Source organism: Rhodamnia argentea, chromosome 1, assembly GCF_020921035.1.
Source record: "Rhodamnia argentea isolate NSW1041297 chromosome 1, ASM2092103v1, whole genome shotgun sequence".
Taxonomy (NCBI): Eukaryota; Viridiplantae; Streptophyta; class Magnoliopsida; order Myrtales; family Myrtaceae; genus Rhodamnia; species Rhodamnia argentea.
In genome coordinates, this window is record NC_063150.1 from 11042380 (window position 1) to 11061833 (window position 19454).

Consider the following 19454-nt stretch of genomic DNA (forward strand, 5'->3'; position numbering starts at 1 on the left):
AATAGATGATACTTTGGGTAAGAAATAAAGAATAGCGACCCATTTAAAGTACAAAGCCCTCTTTACTCAGTATATTCGTGCAGCTTAGATTAGGACTTTGCTAGCACACGGTCTTTTGGTAATCGTGAAAATAACAGTAGATTGTGAGTCACAAAATCTTAAAAAAGTAGACCCCACAATAACTTTTAATTAATTATTATTTATTTTTTGCGGGTCAAAATATACTATTAGCATAAGAGTCACCCAAAGATTACTCTACTTCTTTAATATTTCCTTCTTGGCCATTCCCTCATCCATAAGTGAAAAATAAAAGGTAAAAAAAGAAGAAGCCAATTTGATAATGTATACGACTGGACACAAATTAAGCGCCGCCCATATAATCTTTTCTTTTTAATGATCTCTCATCTAGGATTAAAAGTATAGTGTTAGTGAAGTCTTCTTTAATTTATCATCTTAATGTAGGCTCTAGTTCCTCCATGTAATATTTGGACCGCATTGATGAAATGGAAGGTTTGTTTTAGCCACACACACAAAAAAAAAGTGCCACCCATGAATATTATGCTTTCCTCAATTTACTATTATTATGGATGATAATACGCTAGATAAATTAGACATGAAAATTTTCCTTCATTCATTACGGACGAAAGAACCGCTTCATCAATGAGTAAAAGTAATGATGGTAACAATACATAATTCATCGTCTTCAAAAACGGGGAAAGGATTGTCGTTGATATTGGCTCGTTGGTTACAAAAAAAAAAAAGTCATAAACTTATTATAATTGTGTCAATTCACTCCTAAACCTTTTTTAGCCAATTGAATCTCAAACCTTTTGTAATTGTGTTAATTCAATCCATTTGGCTAGCCAACGATGACGTGGCATCGTCGGCGTCTACATGGATAATTTTTAATAATATTTTAATATTATTCAAATTTTTAATCATTTAAATAATTTTTTCCATCCTTTTTTCTTTTCTTTTTTAGGTTAGGGCCAATAGGAGGCCGCCGGCCATCGGTCACAGTTGAGGGTCGGCAACCTCCGTTAGCCATTGGGCGAGTGCTTGTGAGCCCTCGTCGATCGCCGGGAGAGGGCTTGCAACCCTCACCCAAATCCTAGGTGGGAAAGGGCTTACGGCCTCGCCCAGTCTTGGCGGCCTCCCGCTAGCCCTAACAAAGAAGAAGAAAAGACAAAAAAAAATTATTAAAAATTAGGATGTTATTAAAAATTGTTCACGTCTATGCCTGCGACACTACGTTATCGTTGGTTATCCAAATGGACTGAATTGGCACAATTGTAAAAGATTTAAAACTCAATTGGTTAAAAAAAAAATTAATGATTGAATTGACACAATTATAATAAATTTAGAACTTTTTTGGCAATTATTCCCTAGCTCATCGTGCCAAAAGAGGAACTATGTAATAGCTTTGATAGATGTTATTGCAATATATCTGTCAAACTTGGTAAACGACCCGTAAAGGTCAAATCTTTTTTTCCTATCGGAAAAAGCTAACGGGATTAACGGCCGATGCAAGTAAACGGATCGAAATGTACTATTTTTTTTTTTTTTGTGGATAAAATTCAGGATTTGATACTGCTTAAGGTAATTGATTTTAATTTTCCCTTTTCACAATTTTTTGTATCGGGATCCCCAATTAGATTTAAAAAAAAAGGGAAAAAGAATAAGAAATGAATGAATTCACAATAGAAATAGAGGAAAAGAGGGCCAAAACTACACAAATTATCACGAATGTATGACCAAAGCAAAAGACCAAAAAACCAATTGTCACGAGAGCCAGGGAGAATGGTAGTTGCAAAGTCCAACCCCCTCACATCTACCAAACTTTATTCCATAATTCCATTGCACATTCCCTAAGTCCATCTGCACCGTTGAATTTGGCGATGGATTCATAAGATCCGACGGCTCGAATGCGCGCGAAGGTCCCGTGCACCCTCTAATCAAATCCATGCATTAACTTTACTTTCTGCCGACGCTTGGTAGTTGGAGAAAGACGGAAAATACCAGAAGCAGCTCCTCAAATTCAGACACGAACCGCCACAGCTAAATTCGAAGAAGAAGAAGAAGATAATAAGGACAACGTCACAGCCAACCCAGGAAAAAAAGCACCAACCAAAGCCTCATCTCCGTTGAACTCCACAACCGAGAGCAAGACCGGGGTGCAATGCCACCTCAGCAACCCGACCAACAGCAGCCGCTCCTGCCCGGCACCTCCGACGCGGAGGACGCGGCGGCGTACGACCCCGCCCAGAAGATCCATGTGGTCGTCGGCGTCGGCGATGAGGCTGGGGAATCCGACCCCGGGGCGCCGCCGCCCTTCTCGTGGAGGAAGCTGTGGCTCTTCTCGGGCCCGGGGCTCCTGATGAGCATAGCGTTCCTCGACCCGGGGAACCTGGAGGCGGACCTCCAGGCCGGCGCGGTGGCCGGGTACTCGCTGCTGTGGCTGCTGATGTGGGCCACGGCGATGGGGCTGCTGGTGCAGCTGCTGGCGGTGCGGCTCGGCGTGGCCACAGGGAGGCACCTGGCGGAGCTGTGCCGGGAGGAGTACCCGACGTGGGCGCGGCTGGCGCTGTGGCTCATGGCGGAGGTGGCGCTGGTCGGAGCCGACATACAGGAGGTCATCGGGAGCGCCATCGCCCTCAACATCCTGAGCAATGGGCTCTTGCCACTTTGGTCCGGCGTCGTTATTACCGCTGCTGACTGGTAATTTGTGGAAGTTTTCTCGAACTTTGCGCCTTTTCTCATGTTCAATTTTCTGGAGCAATTCATTTTCATCCGTTCACATCTCATTTTCGCTAAATTTTGTTACTTCTGGACTGAATTATCTTGGAATTGGATCGGATGTGCACTGGATTTCTCGGAGTTTTTAAAGAATAGATCTTCAGAACTTATTTTTAATGCAGACTAAAGTTAACTTAAGTAAATTAATCAAATGGATTACTTCTGTTATGAGCTGTAGTTATCGATCGTTGTTGATCGTTTATTGGTAAATCCAGACTTCAAACTGAAGTTTCCTTCGTTCTCTTTGCTGTAGCTTTATCTTCCTGTTCCTCGAAAACTATGGTGTTAGGAAATTGGAAGCGGTCTTCGCCGTTCTCATCGCAGTGATGGCGCTCTCGTTCGCATGGATGTTTGGCGAGGCGAAGCCGAGCGGAGTCGAACTACTTCTGGGTAAAATGTTTTACCGGCAAACGGTAGCAACCAAATTCTTCATCAGCAAGTTTCCCCAAATTCTACTCCAGGTTTAGGACATGATCCATAGCTCTCTTTTTCTTCACAGGCGTCTTGATTCCGAAACTCAGCTCCAAGACGATCACGCAAGCGGTGGCAGTTCTGGGATGCATCATAATGCCCCACAACGTGTTCTTGCACTCGGCCCTCGTGCAGTCGCGTGACATCGACCGCACCAAGAAAAGCCTGGTCCAAGAAGCACTCAACTACAACACCATAGAGTCCTCTGCCGCCCTAGCCATCTCCTTCATCATCAATCTCTTCGTGACGGCCGTGTTCGCAGAGGGTTTCTACGGGACCGCCCTTGCCGACAGCATCGGCCTCGTAAATGCTGGGAAATACCTCCAGGAGAAGTTCGGCGGGGGCGTCATTCCGATTGTGTACATATGGGGGATTGGCCTATTAGCTGCCGGGCAGAGCAGCACTATAACGGGGACTTATGCAGGGCAGTTCATAATGGGGGGGTTTCTCAATATAAGGCTGAGGAAATGGGTGAGGGCGTTGATCACGCGCAGCTGCGCGATCGTGCCGGCGATGATCGTCGCGCTCGTGTTCGACACCTCGGAGGACAGCCTGGACATTATGAACGAATGGCTCAACGTGCTTCAGTCCGTGCAGATCCCGTTCGCGCTCATTCCGCTTCTCTGCTTGGTCTCCAAGGAACAGCTGATGGGGAGTTTCCGGATTGGCCCTGTCCTCCAGGTACACCGCTGTGTTCCGCTTCGAATTTCCAATGTTTGAGCTTGAATACAAGCAAATCGTTCACAGACAAGATTGCTTCAGTTCCTGGTATTCGTATCAACCCTTGTTAAGTAAATTGCATTATGCTTCCAGGTGATTGCTTGGCTGGTGGCTGCACTGGTGATGGTGATCAACGGCTATCTTCTGGTGGACTTCTTCTCCAGTGACGTCGAGCTAGGAGCCATTTTTGGCACCGTGGTGTGCGCTCTTGCGGTCGGGTACATTTCCTTCATCATTTACCTTGTTCTGAGGGGAATCAACCTTCCCGCTCTGCGTGATCTGTTACGGCCGAAAAGGGTCATCACGAACATGGAGGACTTATAGTTGCTTATCTTCGGATGGCCATGCACATAGTTTTGAATGGATATGTACATAGTTATGAATGGATATGCTTTCCGGATCAGCTATCCGAATCGACACGGCGGAGCATTCTTGTTTTTGGCAGAATCAGGCTCTCGATGAACAGCTTACATGCTTCAGATGTATAGTAAGTGCCTCAAAGCAGTCGTTGATATGGGTAGCTGCATTGGTTCGTCCCAGTATTAGCCCAGCTTTCTCCCTAGATGCAAGCTCTTTCCTTGATTTGCTAAATCCTGTCATTCTTTTTTTGTATTTCTCTGAAATCTTGAACAATATCTTAAATTTGGGCGGGATAACTTTGCGTTTGTTTAAATACAAACAAACATTGTAGCAGTTACCCTAAAGAAAGATATTTGTCTCCCAAAAATTATAATACTGTCTACAAAATTATGAAATTATATGTGAATCTACGTACGAAGTTTCGTATGGTGTGAAAGTTTCAAGTACTTAAGGCGAAAAAAGGTTAAATCAGGGCATACAAAATTATCGAAGTATGTAACTTTCTTTTATTATTAATAAGGACATGGATGGGGCATAGAACCCCAAAAACATTATAAAAAAAAAAAAAAGTCATAAATATATTGCATGGATACCAATTTAATAATAAATATTTCAACAAGATCAGTTTAGTTCTAAACCTTTTCACATTTACACCAATTTAGTCTATCTCGGTCACTTTTGGCCGAAAATCGCTGCTTATTGGCCAGGCCTTTGGCTGGTGACCTGTCGTCGGCCACTAGCAAACGGAAAAGGGGAAGGATAAAAAAAAAAAAAAAAGGCAAAAAATAAATAAAATCTAAAAAATATCTTAAATGTTTAAAAATATGTATGTCGGCGTCGTCTATGCCATGCAAGCCGATCGGCGTCCACATCAGCAATTTTAAGCCAAAATTGATAGGATGGATTGAATTGGTACCAATGTGAAAAGGATTAGAATTAAATTAGTCCAACTAAAAAGTTTAGAATCGAATTGATACCAATGCAATTGGTTTATGACTTTTTTGGCACTTTTCCCTATCCCGAACGGGGTAAATTTTTCTCAAAAGAGAGCCGAAAATGGGGTAAAAGGCGGGGAAGGGGAAGGGGATGGGGATTTCGTTAGACGAGGCGGGACAGGTCGTGGCGCCTATGTATATATATTTTATGTTTGTCATATGTGTTCATAGTTTGTAATTTTTTTCATTGAAAAGGACCTAATACAACTTATTATCGTTGTGGTTGCGTCTCATTAGAATGGAATGTCTCAATGATTGATAGGGGAAAGGCTTTAGGACTAAATTAATCAAGTTGAAAAGTTTACGAATGATTTAAATTAGGGATGATAGGTTCCTAGTCCGGTTCGGTCCCACTCAGAAATCGGGAGCAAGACCAATAGGACCTATTCCTAGATTGTGAGACCGGGAATCAAAACACCTTCACAATGCAATATTAAGAGGGTAAAAAACTCAACTCACGCATGCACATGAGTTAGATGCCCAACAACTACATTAACAATCGAACACACATAAGTAGACAACATAATGACTAAGTTCTGTCCTTCTCAAGAAACATCAAATACCATTCAGCAGCTGCATCAACAGTCGAACATACATCAACATAATCATTTTCATGATTCTACAGCTACATCAAACGTCAAACACACATCAACATACAACTAAGCAGACAATCCACGTAAACAAACAATAAGTGGCATCTTATAACTAGGCATGCCAAGTCAAGTCCTTTCTTGATGGTTGATTGATGAAGCAAAAGAGCAGCCAACTTGTAGTAAGTACATATGATCACTGAACATCAGTTTTAAAAAAAGAATCACTAGAAATCAAACTCAAATAATTAATGGAAAATCGCCCCACAAATATTCCTTCCACTTCAACTTATAAACTCTATTTGCTTGTAAGTTGCGAGTGAACATCATCCATATCTAACAAGAATAATATCCTAGATAAACCAGTCACTCATTACAAGATTAAAACATACATCCATGACTTACCCCACTTGACTTCTTTTGTATTCTCGATGCACTCTTTAACATTAATCGGCATGAAAACTACTCTCAACCAATTTTGAGTGCAAATCAAATCTTTCACCACCCCAGGAGTCAAAGAACTTCAAAAGCCATCAAGCACACGGCCGGATGTACTAAAAACCAACTTCGAAGCAACTGTTGTTACATGAATAGATAAAATATCTTAAGCCATCAAAGAACGGATTTTAAACTTTTGGCCAGCAATATTCCACCACATCAAAGGTCAAGATCACGAGCTTCTTTACGTTCGGCTTTAAGATACTTATCAAGCTCGGATAAATTGTCCTTGGACACTTTGATCTCCTTGTTCAAGAAAGCATTTGTACGCCTTTTCTAAATCGAAACCCGCATTGAAATCAAATTCATCTTTGTGACCCTCCTCATGGCTATCAAGATCCCAACTACTACCAGTATCGATCAAAAGTTTCTTTTTTTGGTCGAAATATATCAATCAAAAGTTGATCACCTAGATTTTTGTCACAAGAACCAAGAGAAGATTTCTCATAAAAATGAAACAAACGTTCCCAGACAATCCTCACCTTATCGTATATCTCATCAATTTTCGCACTATCATCATAGATTAGTCTATACTAGTACCGCACATAATTCATCTTTTCTCTTGGATCCAATATTACCTAAATTAATCCATCACATTTACTTCTTCGAAACTCTCATAATATTTGTCAAACTTATCTTTCATCTTTGCACCCATAGCTTCCACCCTAGGGTTCAAAACTTTCTCCATGTGTTTTAGATTTTTATATAAAGCAGCTATGCCCTCAAAATAATCATTTGAAGTAGTATACGGAGTCCCAAATATCTTGTTTGTGGCATCATAAAGCTTCTTAATAATATGGAAAGAATTTTGGCATTTTATAAATCTTCATATTTAGGAGTTTCATAGTCAAGCTCAAGTAAGAAAGAAAGATCATCTTCGTCCATCCTTTCAAAAGTTTTTCTTAACTTTAAGGTAGTGTCCAACATGAGGTAAGTGGAGTTCCACCTAGTGGTAACATCACGTCAAACCAAACCATATGAGTGATCATTGAACTCCCAATGCTAGCTTGGAATGTTTTAGCTCTCATGGGAGAACTCCTCACATACCTAACTACCTTTCTAATACGTGCAATAGAATCATGTATCTCGGCTAAGCCATCCCTCACAAACAAGTTTAATATATAAGCCATGTACCTCATGTGTAAAACATCACCATCTAAAATCAATAGCCTCTTTCTTGAAAATTTTTCTTTCAAAAAATAATGGCAACGTCATTCGAACTAGCATTATCCACAGTAATTATGGACACATTTTTCTCTATTCCCCACTCGCAAATGTATTTCTCAACCATTTTCCAATGTCATTGTCCTTGTATGGGTTGGATCGGGTGCAAGTCGGGTTAGATCGGGTCGGGTATGTGACTCAAATTTACATTGGACAAAAATAAATCAATACAGATCGGATCATTTTCGACTCGATCCACCCCATCTAACAGCCCTACGTGTCACATAGCCTTACCTTTTATAAAGCCTTACTTTTAAAGGAGATACGAGTTTGGAAAGCTTTTCTTAAAAAAACAATGTGGGGCCACCTTCGAGGTATAACCCAAGGTCGCTCCACTCATGTGCGGTCTGCTCCTCGTCCAAGTTACCCAAGTTAGACCCTTTTTTCCTCCTGTAGCTTTTTTAGATGTAGCGTCGCAATCTGTGTATTCGATTTGATTATGGATATAACCTCCGATACCTTACGTAAGATTGACGTTTGAGCATTCGATGTGCTTTTGCTAATGCATCCAAAAATCCAACCAAAACATAGAGACTAATCATCCCAACTAAAGTATAAATCTATAATCTTATCTTTCCGCACACCCACAGACATTGTGGACAAATAGAAGTGAGTTTTAGCCATTCATCATGTCTAATTAAATTAATTATTCTTAGATAACATAACCTGTTATATGTTCTATAGATATCGACCTTACCAATGTAGTAAATTGGATTAACTTGGCAATATTTATTAATTAACATCTTGCGAGTGATCGGTCGCGAAAGTGCATGGCAAAGGACTAAAAGAAGCTTTTGGACTTCCCACGAAGGCACTTTGTTAGAAAAGATAATCATGTCCCTCCATGTCAGGACCCTAATCAAAAAAGAAATAAGTATGATCCCTTAGAAATAGATTATATATTCATGGGCAGACGAGATTTTCTTTTCCATTGGCGAGAATGTGTAAGGTTTACTTTGGGATTTTTTTTTTCCTTCGTATATATAGGATGAAAATTCAAGAAATCTGATAAGTCAATAAATTTTTTATATTAAAGGGGAGTATTGAATTAAATGAATCTTATCAATCAAAGGTAACTAAATAAGTTAATACGTTATGGTATGGTTAGTCACTTACCCAATTTTTTTTTTTTAAATTTTGGTCGAAGTCACTTATCCAATTGGCCATGTGATATTTAGCATTTTTTTTTAACTCTAATTGACGTGAAATAGTCATAAGTAGGGGTCAGCATCGAGTCCAGTTCAATCCGGAAATTGAGATCGAACCGGATAATTCTTGGGTTGAGCCGGTCGTTAAAAAAAAAATTACCTTTTTTGCACACATAAAGAATCAAATCATGGTCTTCAACACGAAGAGATAACAATATAGCCACTCGACCAATTTTTACTTTTAACGTAAAATGGTGCAATGCCACTATTTTATGATAGAATTTTGTTTTTTTTTTCTTTTTTTAAAAAACGAAAATTGGATTAGTTCCCGAGTATAAACGACAATCTTACCATAAACACCGGGGAGTTATAAGGACCCATCTTGAAATTAATCATCTCTTGTCACAAGTAACATTCGACCAGCTAGTAATGTTACTTTCATTTCCATCTCTGAAATTTGCACTTTTCAATACTTTTATTCCCAAATCTGTTAGGGTCCACGCCTCACATGGAAATTTATATCAATAACACGAAATTAGTATATCGAAATAACATAACACCGAAAGATGAATCTTTAATAAGCATTCCAATTCAATATAAGATGACCACACAATATTCCTTGAAGAATGATAGTGAATTAAGCTTTTGATTAAACCTGTGCAAACCACCGGCGAATCAACTAAAGTTTGGATCCGAGCTCGGGCACTCTGATAAAGGTTTCGACGCATCAATTATTTTTACGCCGTGTGGGATGGATTCTTTCGAAAGTTGGAATCATTTTGCATTAAGTATTGTTTAACAAGTGAGCCGTGCGCAGTGCACTTTGAAATTTGCATTTGATGAGGATTGCAGGAGGAAAGTGACATCAAAATCAGAGTATTAAAACTTCCACATCTTCCGACCCATAAAAAAAGAAGGAACTTCTACATCTGACCATCCAACCGATCCAAAAAGAAGAAGCTCCTGACCAAACTAGGTGGGACCCACACAAATGCGTTGACCTCTCTCCCTGGATGCTAGAGAGAGAGAGAGAGAGGGAGAGGTTTTCTCTATCTACTTCTCCACTGTTCCCCATCTTCTTCATCCCCCTTCCTCTTCCTCTTCCTCTTCCCTCGCCGAGATCTGCAATTCCCAATTGTCAGATCTCCATTGAATTCAGCAACGATCCCAAAACCCTTAGCCGAACCTGAATTGTAATCGGCTCGCGGGCAGAGCACCCCCGATGGCGATCCCACCGATTCGCCTGACCACCACCATCACCGCCGCCACCGTAATCGTCCCCACCTCTCTATGTCTGTTCCTCACCTTCGTCCAATTCGGCATCTCGGCCGCCCACGACGTCGCCGCCCACCCCACCGCCATGGTTCTCCCGCTGTTTCTCTCTCCTCCCAATTCCTCCCGGACCTCCTCCTCCTCCTCTCGCCGACATCTCCAGAGATCGGAGCGCCCCAGCGCTCATATGTCTCTCTACGACGATCTCCTTCTCAACGGGTATGTTACCGGATTTCGGTTTGGTTCTCTGGGGGAGTTTAGGTGCTGATCTCGTCTTTGGTGTGACTTTGGTGTTTGATGTTCTCTGTTTCGGGCGAATGTTTTGTGCTTGAATAGGTACTATACTACGAGGCTTTGGATTGGAACGCCGCCTCAGAAATTCGCGCTGATCGTTGACACAGGGAGTACTGTGACTTACGTGCCGTGCTCTACCTGCGACCAGTGTGGCCGGCACCAGGTAGTTTTTAATTTGTCATCGGTTCTTGTTTGCTAAGTTTTGTTTTTGGGTTGTTTTTTCTTATTAATGCGGGAATTGAAGTTGGAAAAGAGTCCACCATCTAGCATCAAGGTCAGTCGTCCTAGATCGAATTTTGTGGGAAGCATTTGTCTTAGACCAACAAATACTGGACTTCTGATGTATCTTGCTAAGCTGGTCTGACATGGGAATTTTTATAGTGAAGTTGCAAGTGATGGAAGCAACAATAGGAATGTGAAAAGTGTGTGATGCCAGAAGAATTGTGCTCTTCTACCAATTGATGCAGGATACCATAGCTTTGTTACCCTTTTAGTGCATTACATATCTTCAAAGAAGTAAAAGAAGCAAGGATCATACTAGACAGGAGACAGATTAGAAAGAAATAAGATGGGTAGAAAAATCTGATGGTCACTGTGTTCTTTTAATAATTAGTCATAGGAAATCCTAGTTTCCTTTGACAGCATGGTCTATTTGTTGGAGATAATCCTTATTGAGAATTTTAATGTGTCAAGAAGTGTAGACAAAGATATTTACATATCAAGATGACACACAATTATCCTGGTCAAGTCAATCAATATATTTGAATGAGCAAAGCAACAGAAAATGCAATAAATTCTCATTCTCTGCTGCCCTGTTTGCAAAGGTGGTAGGCTTGAAACTTGCTGCTGGGAAACTATTTGCAGTCTCAACTATATAGAGCATACTTTGTACAGAGCAACTTCTTTTGACCTGCCGATTAGAAGCTTGAATGCATACCTTTTCTGAAATCTGAAGTGTACGCTAGCTGTATACATTTTCAAATAGACTACTTATGTAGACAACTTTGCACGTAAACCTTTGGAGATCTCTATAGCCGAAAAAATGCTCACATGATGGATAATTGACTTGTCACATGCCTTTAGCTGTCAATTTGTGCACTGACATTGACATTTTCTCTAGGATCCAAAGTTCCAACCTGAATTGTCAAGCACGTACCAGCCTGTTAAATGTAATATCGATTGTTCATGTGATGACGACAGAGCACAGTGTATTTATGAGAGGCAGTATGCTGAAATGAGTACTAGCAGTGGTGTGCTTGGTGATGATATAGTATCCTTTGGCAATCTCAGCGAACTTGCACCACAACGTGCTGTTTTTGGTTGTGAAAATGTTGAAACAGGCGACCTTTATAGCCAGCATGCTGATGGCATAATGGGGCTTGGCCATGGTGATCTCAGTATTATTGATCAACTTGTTGAGAAAGGTGTGATTAGTGATTCATTCTCCTTATGTTATGGTGGAATGGAAATTGGTGGTGGTGCAATGGTTCTTGGTGGGATATTTCCACCATCAGACATGGTATATGCATATTCAGATGCTGGACGTAGGTATGTTTTGCAGCGCAATATCTCATGGTTGTAGTATGTAATTCAATTTCCAGACAGCTACTTTGATACATCTCACACATTTACTCCAGTTTCGGGATGTTAACAGTCCCTATTACAATATTGATCTGAAGGAGATACATGTCGCGGGGAAGCAATTGGCTCTAAAACCCAGTGTTTTTGATGGAAAACATGGAACTGTCCTGGATAGTGGTACTACATATGCATACCTGCCAGAGGCGGCTTTTTTAGCTTTTAAAGAAGCTGTAAGATTCGCTTCCCTCTCTTTTTTATCTTGAGAAAGTTGTGTAAATTTTCTCCCTCTTCCTATCAGTAACTTGTCTGCTTGGCTAGGAGGGAAAAAGGAAAACAAAACAGTTACTCATACCACGACTACACTAGGATCATACCCGTGCAATGCACGGATTGATCAAACACATAAAAAGAGTGTAACTATCTTATTGTCTCTGCAAAATAATAAAGAGAAATCGTGAAAAGTATATTATAAGTTGAAAAAAGATGTCAAATCACAAAAATTATCACTTTCAATTCTTGTCATTATTTTATTATGGTAGATCATCTATTCTATTCTGTGTATCTGTTATCTATCTGGCATCATCATTTTTATTATTACTATCAGAAAGTTCAAATTTGGTGTGTACTGTGTGAATTTTTTCATATGATGACTAGTTCCTCACTTACACGCAATGAAAATAGTGGAATGATATTTATTATCTATGTTTCAGATTGAGAGAGAGAGAGAGAGAGAGAGAGAGAACAGTTCACAATGCTAAAAACACCACATCATACACACATCAATGCAATACATTTCACCGTAATATGAGCGAATTTACTTCATATAGTAATTTTAAGTCAATAAAAAGTAACGGACAAATAAGTTAAGAAAAAGAATCGAACTTAAACCATAAGCATTAAAAGTATTCAAGAAGACGTATGACTGCTAAGTTACTAAAACTCATTTTGTATAAAATACATTCACTTAGTTTTAATTTTATTTCCAATGGCGGTATTTGGTTTGGTAAAAAGTAGGAATAACAAGAGAATGAAGTATGAGAGTAAAATAAAAAGTTAACAATCATAAGAAATCATTATGTATGAATTTGGTTCATGTGATTATTCTCTTTGAAGTTATGTATTGTGACCAAGAGCTTAAACATGCGGACACGATGCATCTCGTTCAACTTTTGCGAGCAAGATATCTAGAATTTGTATACAATGTCACTGCTTGTAAGATCGAAGTGTGATGGATGCTGTGGTTTCAGACTTCAGTGTCATTTTGGAAATATGTAACTATTTTGTCTTACTAGTGGCTGCCCGTATTATACCTTGGTTTATTTTATCGAGGATTTACCACTACTATGGTTATAAGAGTATATTGATTGAGTAATGATTCCAATGAATCTGGTAAAGTATCTGTGTGTATCAAAAAGCAGCCGAACCAAGAAAGCAGAAATTAAAATGAAATAGAAGAAGGAGAATGTGATCAAGTAAGTTTCATCTTGGTCTTGCACAAGTATTAGGACTTCTCTTTTTTGATATAATTGATATTTACCCAGATTAATCTATTGGGTTAAACTTTGGCTAGTTGTGGATGGTACATGCAGCGTTACGTGTTGTTGCTGCTTATAAGACAATGTCATGGTGTGATAATCACTCATCTAATAGGTACAACTATTTAATAGGGCGATTGGTACCTCTAGGAAGGCTATTCGAGCTTCTCTGTCATTCTGTTCACATCCCATTCATTCTTGGATGGTGATGTTAACTGACTATACTTGATTCTATTTTCTAAGAGGATCGAAAGATTTAACATATTATCTACATTTTTTAGCACCACCTATCGTTCCTTCCTTTAGTTGCTGTTATGTTTCTCTTTCTTTTAGATTGACAAAATGTTTTTTCCCCTTTTAAAGCCTTTCTTTTCATTTTTCCTTTTTTCAACCTTATCTTATTATATGTTTTGTCTTAAAACATTATGTGCAGATTATGAAGGAAGTCCAGTCTCTTAAGCATATCCGTGGTCCTGATCCTAATTACAATGACATTTGCTTTTCTGGTGCGGGAAGGTATTTTCTATGTCTTAGTTGACAAACTTGCTTCATTCTGAATAACTTCTGCTGCCTCCATCAGAGACTTAAGGGCTGCTATTGATTTTTCATATAGTGACATTTTTCAACTCACAAAGACTTTTCCAGTGGTGGACATGGTTTTTGGGAATGGGCAAAAGCTGTCACTATCACCTGAAAATTACTTATTCAGGGTGAGTAGTTGCATTTCTTCTCCTGGAATATGTGATATGGAAAGAAATCGAATTTACGATTGCAAACAAAAGAGTGCATCTAGCACTAGTGCTTTTGGCACGATATGCTGCTGTTCTCATCTCTACTTGCTATTAGAGAATGACTGATGGTCATCTGTGTTTTATTTGTGCTATATCTTAAAGCATTCAAAGGTACGCGGTGCATATTGCCTGGGCATTTTCCAGAATGGAAAGGACCCAACAACTCTTTTAGGAGGTGGGTAACATGCCAAACTTCTTTGTTTCACTATATCACTAGCCCAAGTGTGGTTTGGAACCTTGATATTTCTGCGAAAATTGTCATCATATTTAGCATTGTAAAGTATCTTCACCACTTACTGAACCCAAGTTGTATTTGGTAGTAAAAAGCATCCTTGATTTTGTGCTTGGTGCTTCTTTCTTTGGAAAGTGAAATAAAAACTTCCTTCACCACTGAGAGGCAACTCTAGAAGCACAATTGCATTAGAAAAGGGTTTTTTCTTTTTTTTAATCTGGAGCATTCGCTTTTCCACGCTCACTCCATAATCTGAGCCTAACCACCAAAACCAAGATAAATATGATAAATCTTAGCCACCAGGCTTGAATATATCTGGATATGACTTTGTCTACTTTCCAGGCAGCAATTTTGCTTCAGTTAGGGTGCAGACTTGCTTAGCAAGGATATTTGCATGTTGAGTGTCACATCCAGAGATTTTGGATTAAGTATGATGTTTCGTAGAGTGGGTGGCTTGAAATATTTGCTGACTAAACATACAGCCCTTTCACCAGTCCATGTAGACTAAAAATCCCTTATTATGTGTAATTTTACAGCTTTATTTGCAAATGAGCCCTAACTTTTGTCCCCAATGTTATGTTGTTTGTTAGGTATTATTGTGCGTAATACCCTTGTGATGTATGATCGTGAGCAATCAAAGATAGGTTTTTGGAAAACAAATTGTTCTGAGCTGTGGGAAAGACTTCAGCAGTCTAATGCTCCTCCACCAGTGCCTTCACCTCCAGATGGAAAGGGCCCATCTGAGGATATGCCACCCAACCTAGCTCCTAGGGCACCATCAGATTTCAATATTCCAGGTATTGTATGCAGTACGCTTGATGGTATTGTATCTTGCATTTCTATTCTTTGCTTCTCTTTGGATTCAGAGCTTTGCCAGTTGAAAAAGCAATTATACAGATGATAGTGACCCACGCTATGTCCCATTTGCTTGTTGCTGAAACCTTCACCTTATTCGGATTCAGAGTAGGTAGCAACTGTTGTATTATCGGTTGGGATTGGGATAGTATCACAAATTAATCTCTTGGACTTGGTGTACTTTTTCACCGCCACATTTGTGTGCTTTTTTCTTGTTCTCTTCAACATACACCTTTGTTAAACACCAGATTACCTACTTTGATTTAAAGAAAGACGAAAGTTTTGGCGAACACTTTTATGTGCTTCTTTGTTGTTCACTTATATATACATCTTTCTTCAACATTGATATGCCAATTAGCTCCTTCTACTCATTAGAAACATGCTTTCTTGAGGAACATTTCTCAACGTAATATGTAGAAGAATAATCAAACACTTTGTAGGATCCTTTACTATGTTATTAAGGCTGATTTATGATGGTGAGTGCGCAAATTATGTTGTAATTACAAAGGAAAATTTCAGCAGGCAACTCACTCGTGAAGCTTAAATTTTTGTAGGCATCACACCTAAAGATCCTATGTGTCATACTTCAGGGGGTGTTAAGCTTTTTCAGAAACAAAGTTTTGCTGAAAGTCAATGAACTTCAGTCACACGTCTTTCCAATATGAATAACATAATCACAAACTTATCTGAATTTTTAGTGGAATGTAGCAATCTGAGTTATCCTACTTCAAGTGAAATAGCCCAATGGATAAGCATACTCATGCGAGCACCGAGCTTTTTGAATTTTGTCTCTAATGTCTTACAGGGAGGTGATTTTTCTTTTTTCTTTTTTCACGGTGATGCTTTCCTATGATAACTTATTCTATGGATAGAGTGCTTTGATGTTCAAGCTAAACCGCTGTATCTATTTTATCTTGAAGTTACTAATATTAAATGTGCTATTTCTCGCAATGTTCTTAAAAATTGCATCGGTTAAAGGATCAAATTTGCAACTGTTTTGATGTTTTTGATGTTTCAATGGGTTCAACTGGTCTGTTTTACATGATGTTGCCAACTTACTTTTACTTGGCAAATAAAGGTTCACAAGGTGGGAATAGTTAGAGACCCATAAGCACTATGTCAATTAAGTCTATGTTTTATTGATGGCATATAGTGAAGATGGGAACTTATTATATGGACTATGCTGATAAAATGAAAATAATCGGAATACTTTATTCCTTTGTTACTTTTGTCATCTCTTATTTTTCCTTCTATTCGTTAGGTCTTGTATTTCCAGTTTTCTCGAATACTACAAAATGTAAGAACACTGATGCAATACGTTTTTATCCGGTTGAACTGGTCTCTCCTTTTGGGCTTCTTTCTTATTTTGACCGGTTCCAACATGTGTAAGTTGATCTGAACTGGGCAAGCCACAGGTTCTCAGTTGAACCAAACCTGTCCCATCTGGTTTTTAGAACATCATTTCTCCTAATGCAAGTCTAGATATATAGATACTTGTTGCCTATGCACCTCTGCAGATGATACTTCTCAGCAATGTATGATTCCTGCTATAGGATATTTGTCAGTTATATGTTTTCTGATCTCTCTTGATCTCTGACATATTGCAGAAATTCAAATTGGACAGATTACATTTGACGTGTCATTGAGCGTAAACTACTCAGATCTCAAGCCTCACATTACAGAGCTTACTGAATTCATAGCTCATGAGTTAGCTGTTAATGTTTCACAGGTTAGACAAACACAGTATACAAATAGATGGGATAATTAGCAGCAGAAATCCGTAGAACCTCTAATTTGTATGTGAAGTGCAAAGTACTGTGCAGAGACCTACAATTCTATTTTTCAGGTTGGCTCTATTATTGGATGCTCTTGTTGATTTTATTTTGCCTGGATGGTTTCAGGTCCATTTAGTGAATCTTACTGCCAAGGGTAATGATTCCATTGTTAGGTGGTCCATCCTTGCTGGTGGAAAGGGGGCCTATATGTCCAATACAACTGCCATGGTGGTTACAGAAATTTCAAAAGTTAACTAGTTCCTTGTCCAATGATCGAGTTCTGACTAGGTGATTTGATAATGCCTGTAGGAAATTATTGCCAGGCTTTCTGAACATCGAGTGCAGCTTCCTCACACCTTTGGAAGTTATCAGTTCATCGAATGGCATGTTGAACCTCCTGTTGCACGGTACACTACTTTAACTTTAATAGATTAATTAAATACTTGATGATATGGTCCTGGTTTTTCATATTAATATCAGATTATATGGTCCTGGTTTTTCACACCTTTGGAAGTTATCAGTTCATCGAATGGCATGTTGAACCTCCTGTTGCGCGGTACACTACTTTAACTTTAATAGATTAATTAAATACTTGATGACATGGTCCTGGTTTTTCATATTAATATCAGATTATATGCCAACAAAATAGAGGATAAGGGAGACTCCTAGAAGATATTGATGGGGTTGAAAACTCACTAAAACATATTAATAGAGATTCAGTAGAATTTGTGATGTTTTTGCTAATCAAAAAACATAATTTGTTAGTTTTGACTCTCATGGCTTTCGTGCCCTACCTCTTGCGGACAAATAGGACCAAGGAGCATTCATGATATGTCATTGAAGCTAGAGAGAGATTTAGAGTATGCACACCTGTTGGCATTTTGCTCTGTTCGCAATTTGTTTACTTAAGAATGTTTTTTAGTACCTAGGAGGATCTTCCACTGTTGCACGAGTAACTTAGAAAATGGCAATAAAACTTAGGATCCAGTTTCCCATGCCATTTTTTACAGAATTCATCTACCCTCACATATTAGTCTATAGCAATGTGGATGAGAGAAATATGACCACAGCCTTAGTAGGATTAGTTTTGAGGTCCACCATTTTGATCATCATGATATGTATATAAAACCTGAACTTGATCCTGCATTCTGTTGTGCTATAACATTACGGAAGCCGGTTGTATCTTTTTGAAATTTTTGTTCTAAAGCGTGATTACTAGTGAAGCAAATAATTATACAAAAGCTTTAGAATATAGTTGTGAATGTAGATGCAGTGAGAAGTTCTCTTATAGTGTTGGAAGGAAGCTATCTAGAGTGTACTGTACATCTTCTATTGCGTGAATACTCCCACCCTTGGTTAGCAGAATTCTCGCATATAACCTTGTGGTTCGATTTTCTTGTTCTTAACCAATGCAGGACGTGGTGGCAAGAGCATTATGTGGTTGTAATTTCGGCAACTATTATTGCTTTAGTAATTGCATCTTTAGCTTCTGGAGGATGGTTTGTTTGGAAACGTCGACAACAGTCTATAACTGCTTACAAGCCTGTTGACGTTATTATTCCCGAGCAAGAACTCCAGCCTCTATGAGGTCTTTAATTGTGTATGGATGACTTTCTCCTAAAACTCATGTCAGATGGTTCACCGTACCGTTGTTGTGGCTTGAGATTTTTGTCTTTACGGAGAAAGGTTTGTACTTAGAGATGCAATTGTACCGCCTTAATTTTGAACTATTATACAGAAGGAAGTGTTCACATTCTGGAAATAGGGAATTCTGATTATTTGCTATATTAGGTGTACATAACTGGTTATTTGTTACAATGTGAATGTAGAATGGTAATCTTCATTCTTTGGCTTTCATTTATGCTCGTTTGATGTTTCAAATCCACCACAGTTCTTTACTTTTGCTAGTAATATATGAGTCTATCGATGGAAATGTGTGCATTTGCGTGTCCGCAAGTTTTTAAGTTCTTTGGTTTGCTTTAAAAGAACTTACCAATTTCCGCTGAATTCATCGGTGTTTTAGTGCTTCATTCATGAGTATGAAGGATAGGGGGAAAGAATGAGAAAATAGTTAAATGAACTCGTGATGCAAAAAGCACTGCAGCATAGCTTTTCTTTGGAGAAACATCCCAAGAAATTATTGCACTAGTGATGATGTCTTTCATGATATAGTAGCAATTTGAAACATTGAAATGAACTATTCCGAAGATACGAATAAGAGAGTTTTTACATGCTTTTGTTAGAAAATATGTTCCAACATAAGAATTCTCAGAGTCTTCACTAGTTAGCTATGCTGTATTGCTATGAGTATATCAAT

The 19454-nt window shown here is 39.0% G+C and overlaps 2 protein-coding genes across 2 annotated transcripts; both read left to right on the forward strand.

Annotated features, from left to right (window-relative positions):
- Positions 1-2020: 2020 nt before the first annotated feature.
- LOC115747026 (metal transporter Nramp2-like) lies at positions 2021-4581 on the forward strand. The gene is made up of 4 exons (XM_030683055.2): positions 2021-2718; positions 3050-3186; positions 3296-3948; positions 4081-4581. Exons 1-4 carry the CDS (start codon positions 2180-2182, stop codon positions 4309-4311), a joined length of 1560 nt encoding a protein of 519 aa, XP_030538915.1. The 5' UTR covers positions 2021-2179; the 3' UTR covers positions 4312-4581.
- A 5291-nt stretch (positions 4582-9872) lies between these two features.
- On the forward strand, positions 9873-18998 carry LOC115747025 (aspartic proteinase 36-like). Its single transcript, XM_030683054.2, has 12 exons — positions 9873-10293; positions 10411-10531; positions 11489-11916; positions 12023-12179; positions 13918-14000; positions 14098-14194; positions 14378-14450; positions 15098-15304; positions 16970-17091; positions 17264-17365; positions 17447-17544; positions 18553-18998. The coding sequence occupies exons 1-12, from the start codon at positions 10025-10027 to the stop codon at positions 18722-18724; spliced, it is 1929 nt and encodes a 642-aa protein (XP_030538914.1). The 5' UTR covers positions 9873-10024; the 3' UTR covers positions 18725-18998.
- The last annotated feature ends 456 nt before the right edge of the window (positions 18999-19454 follow it).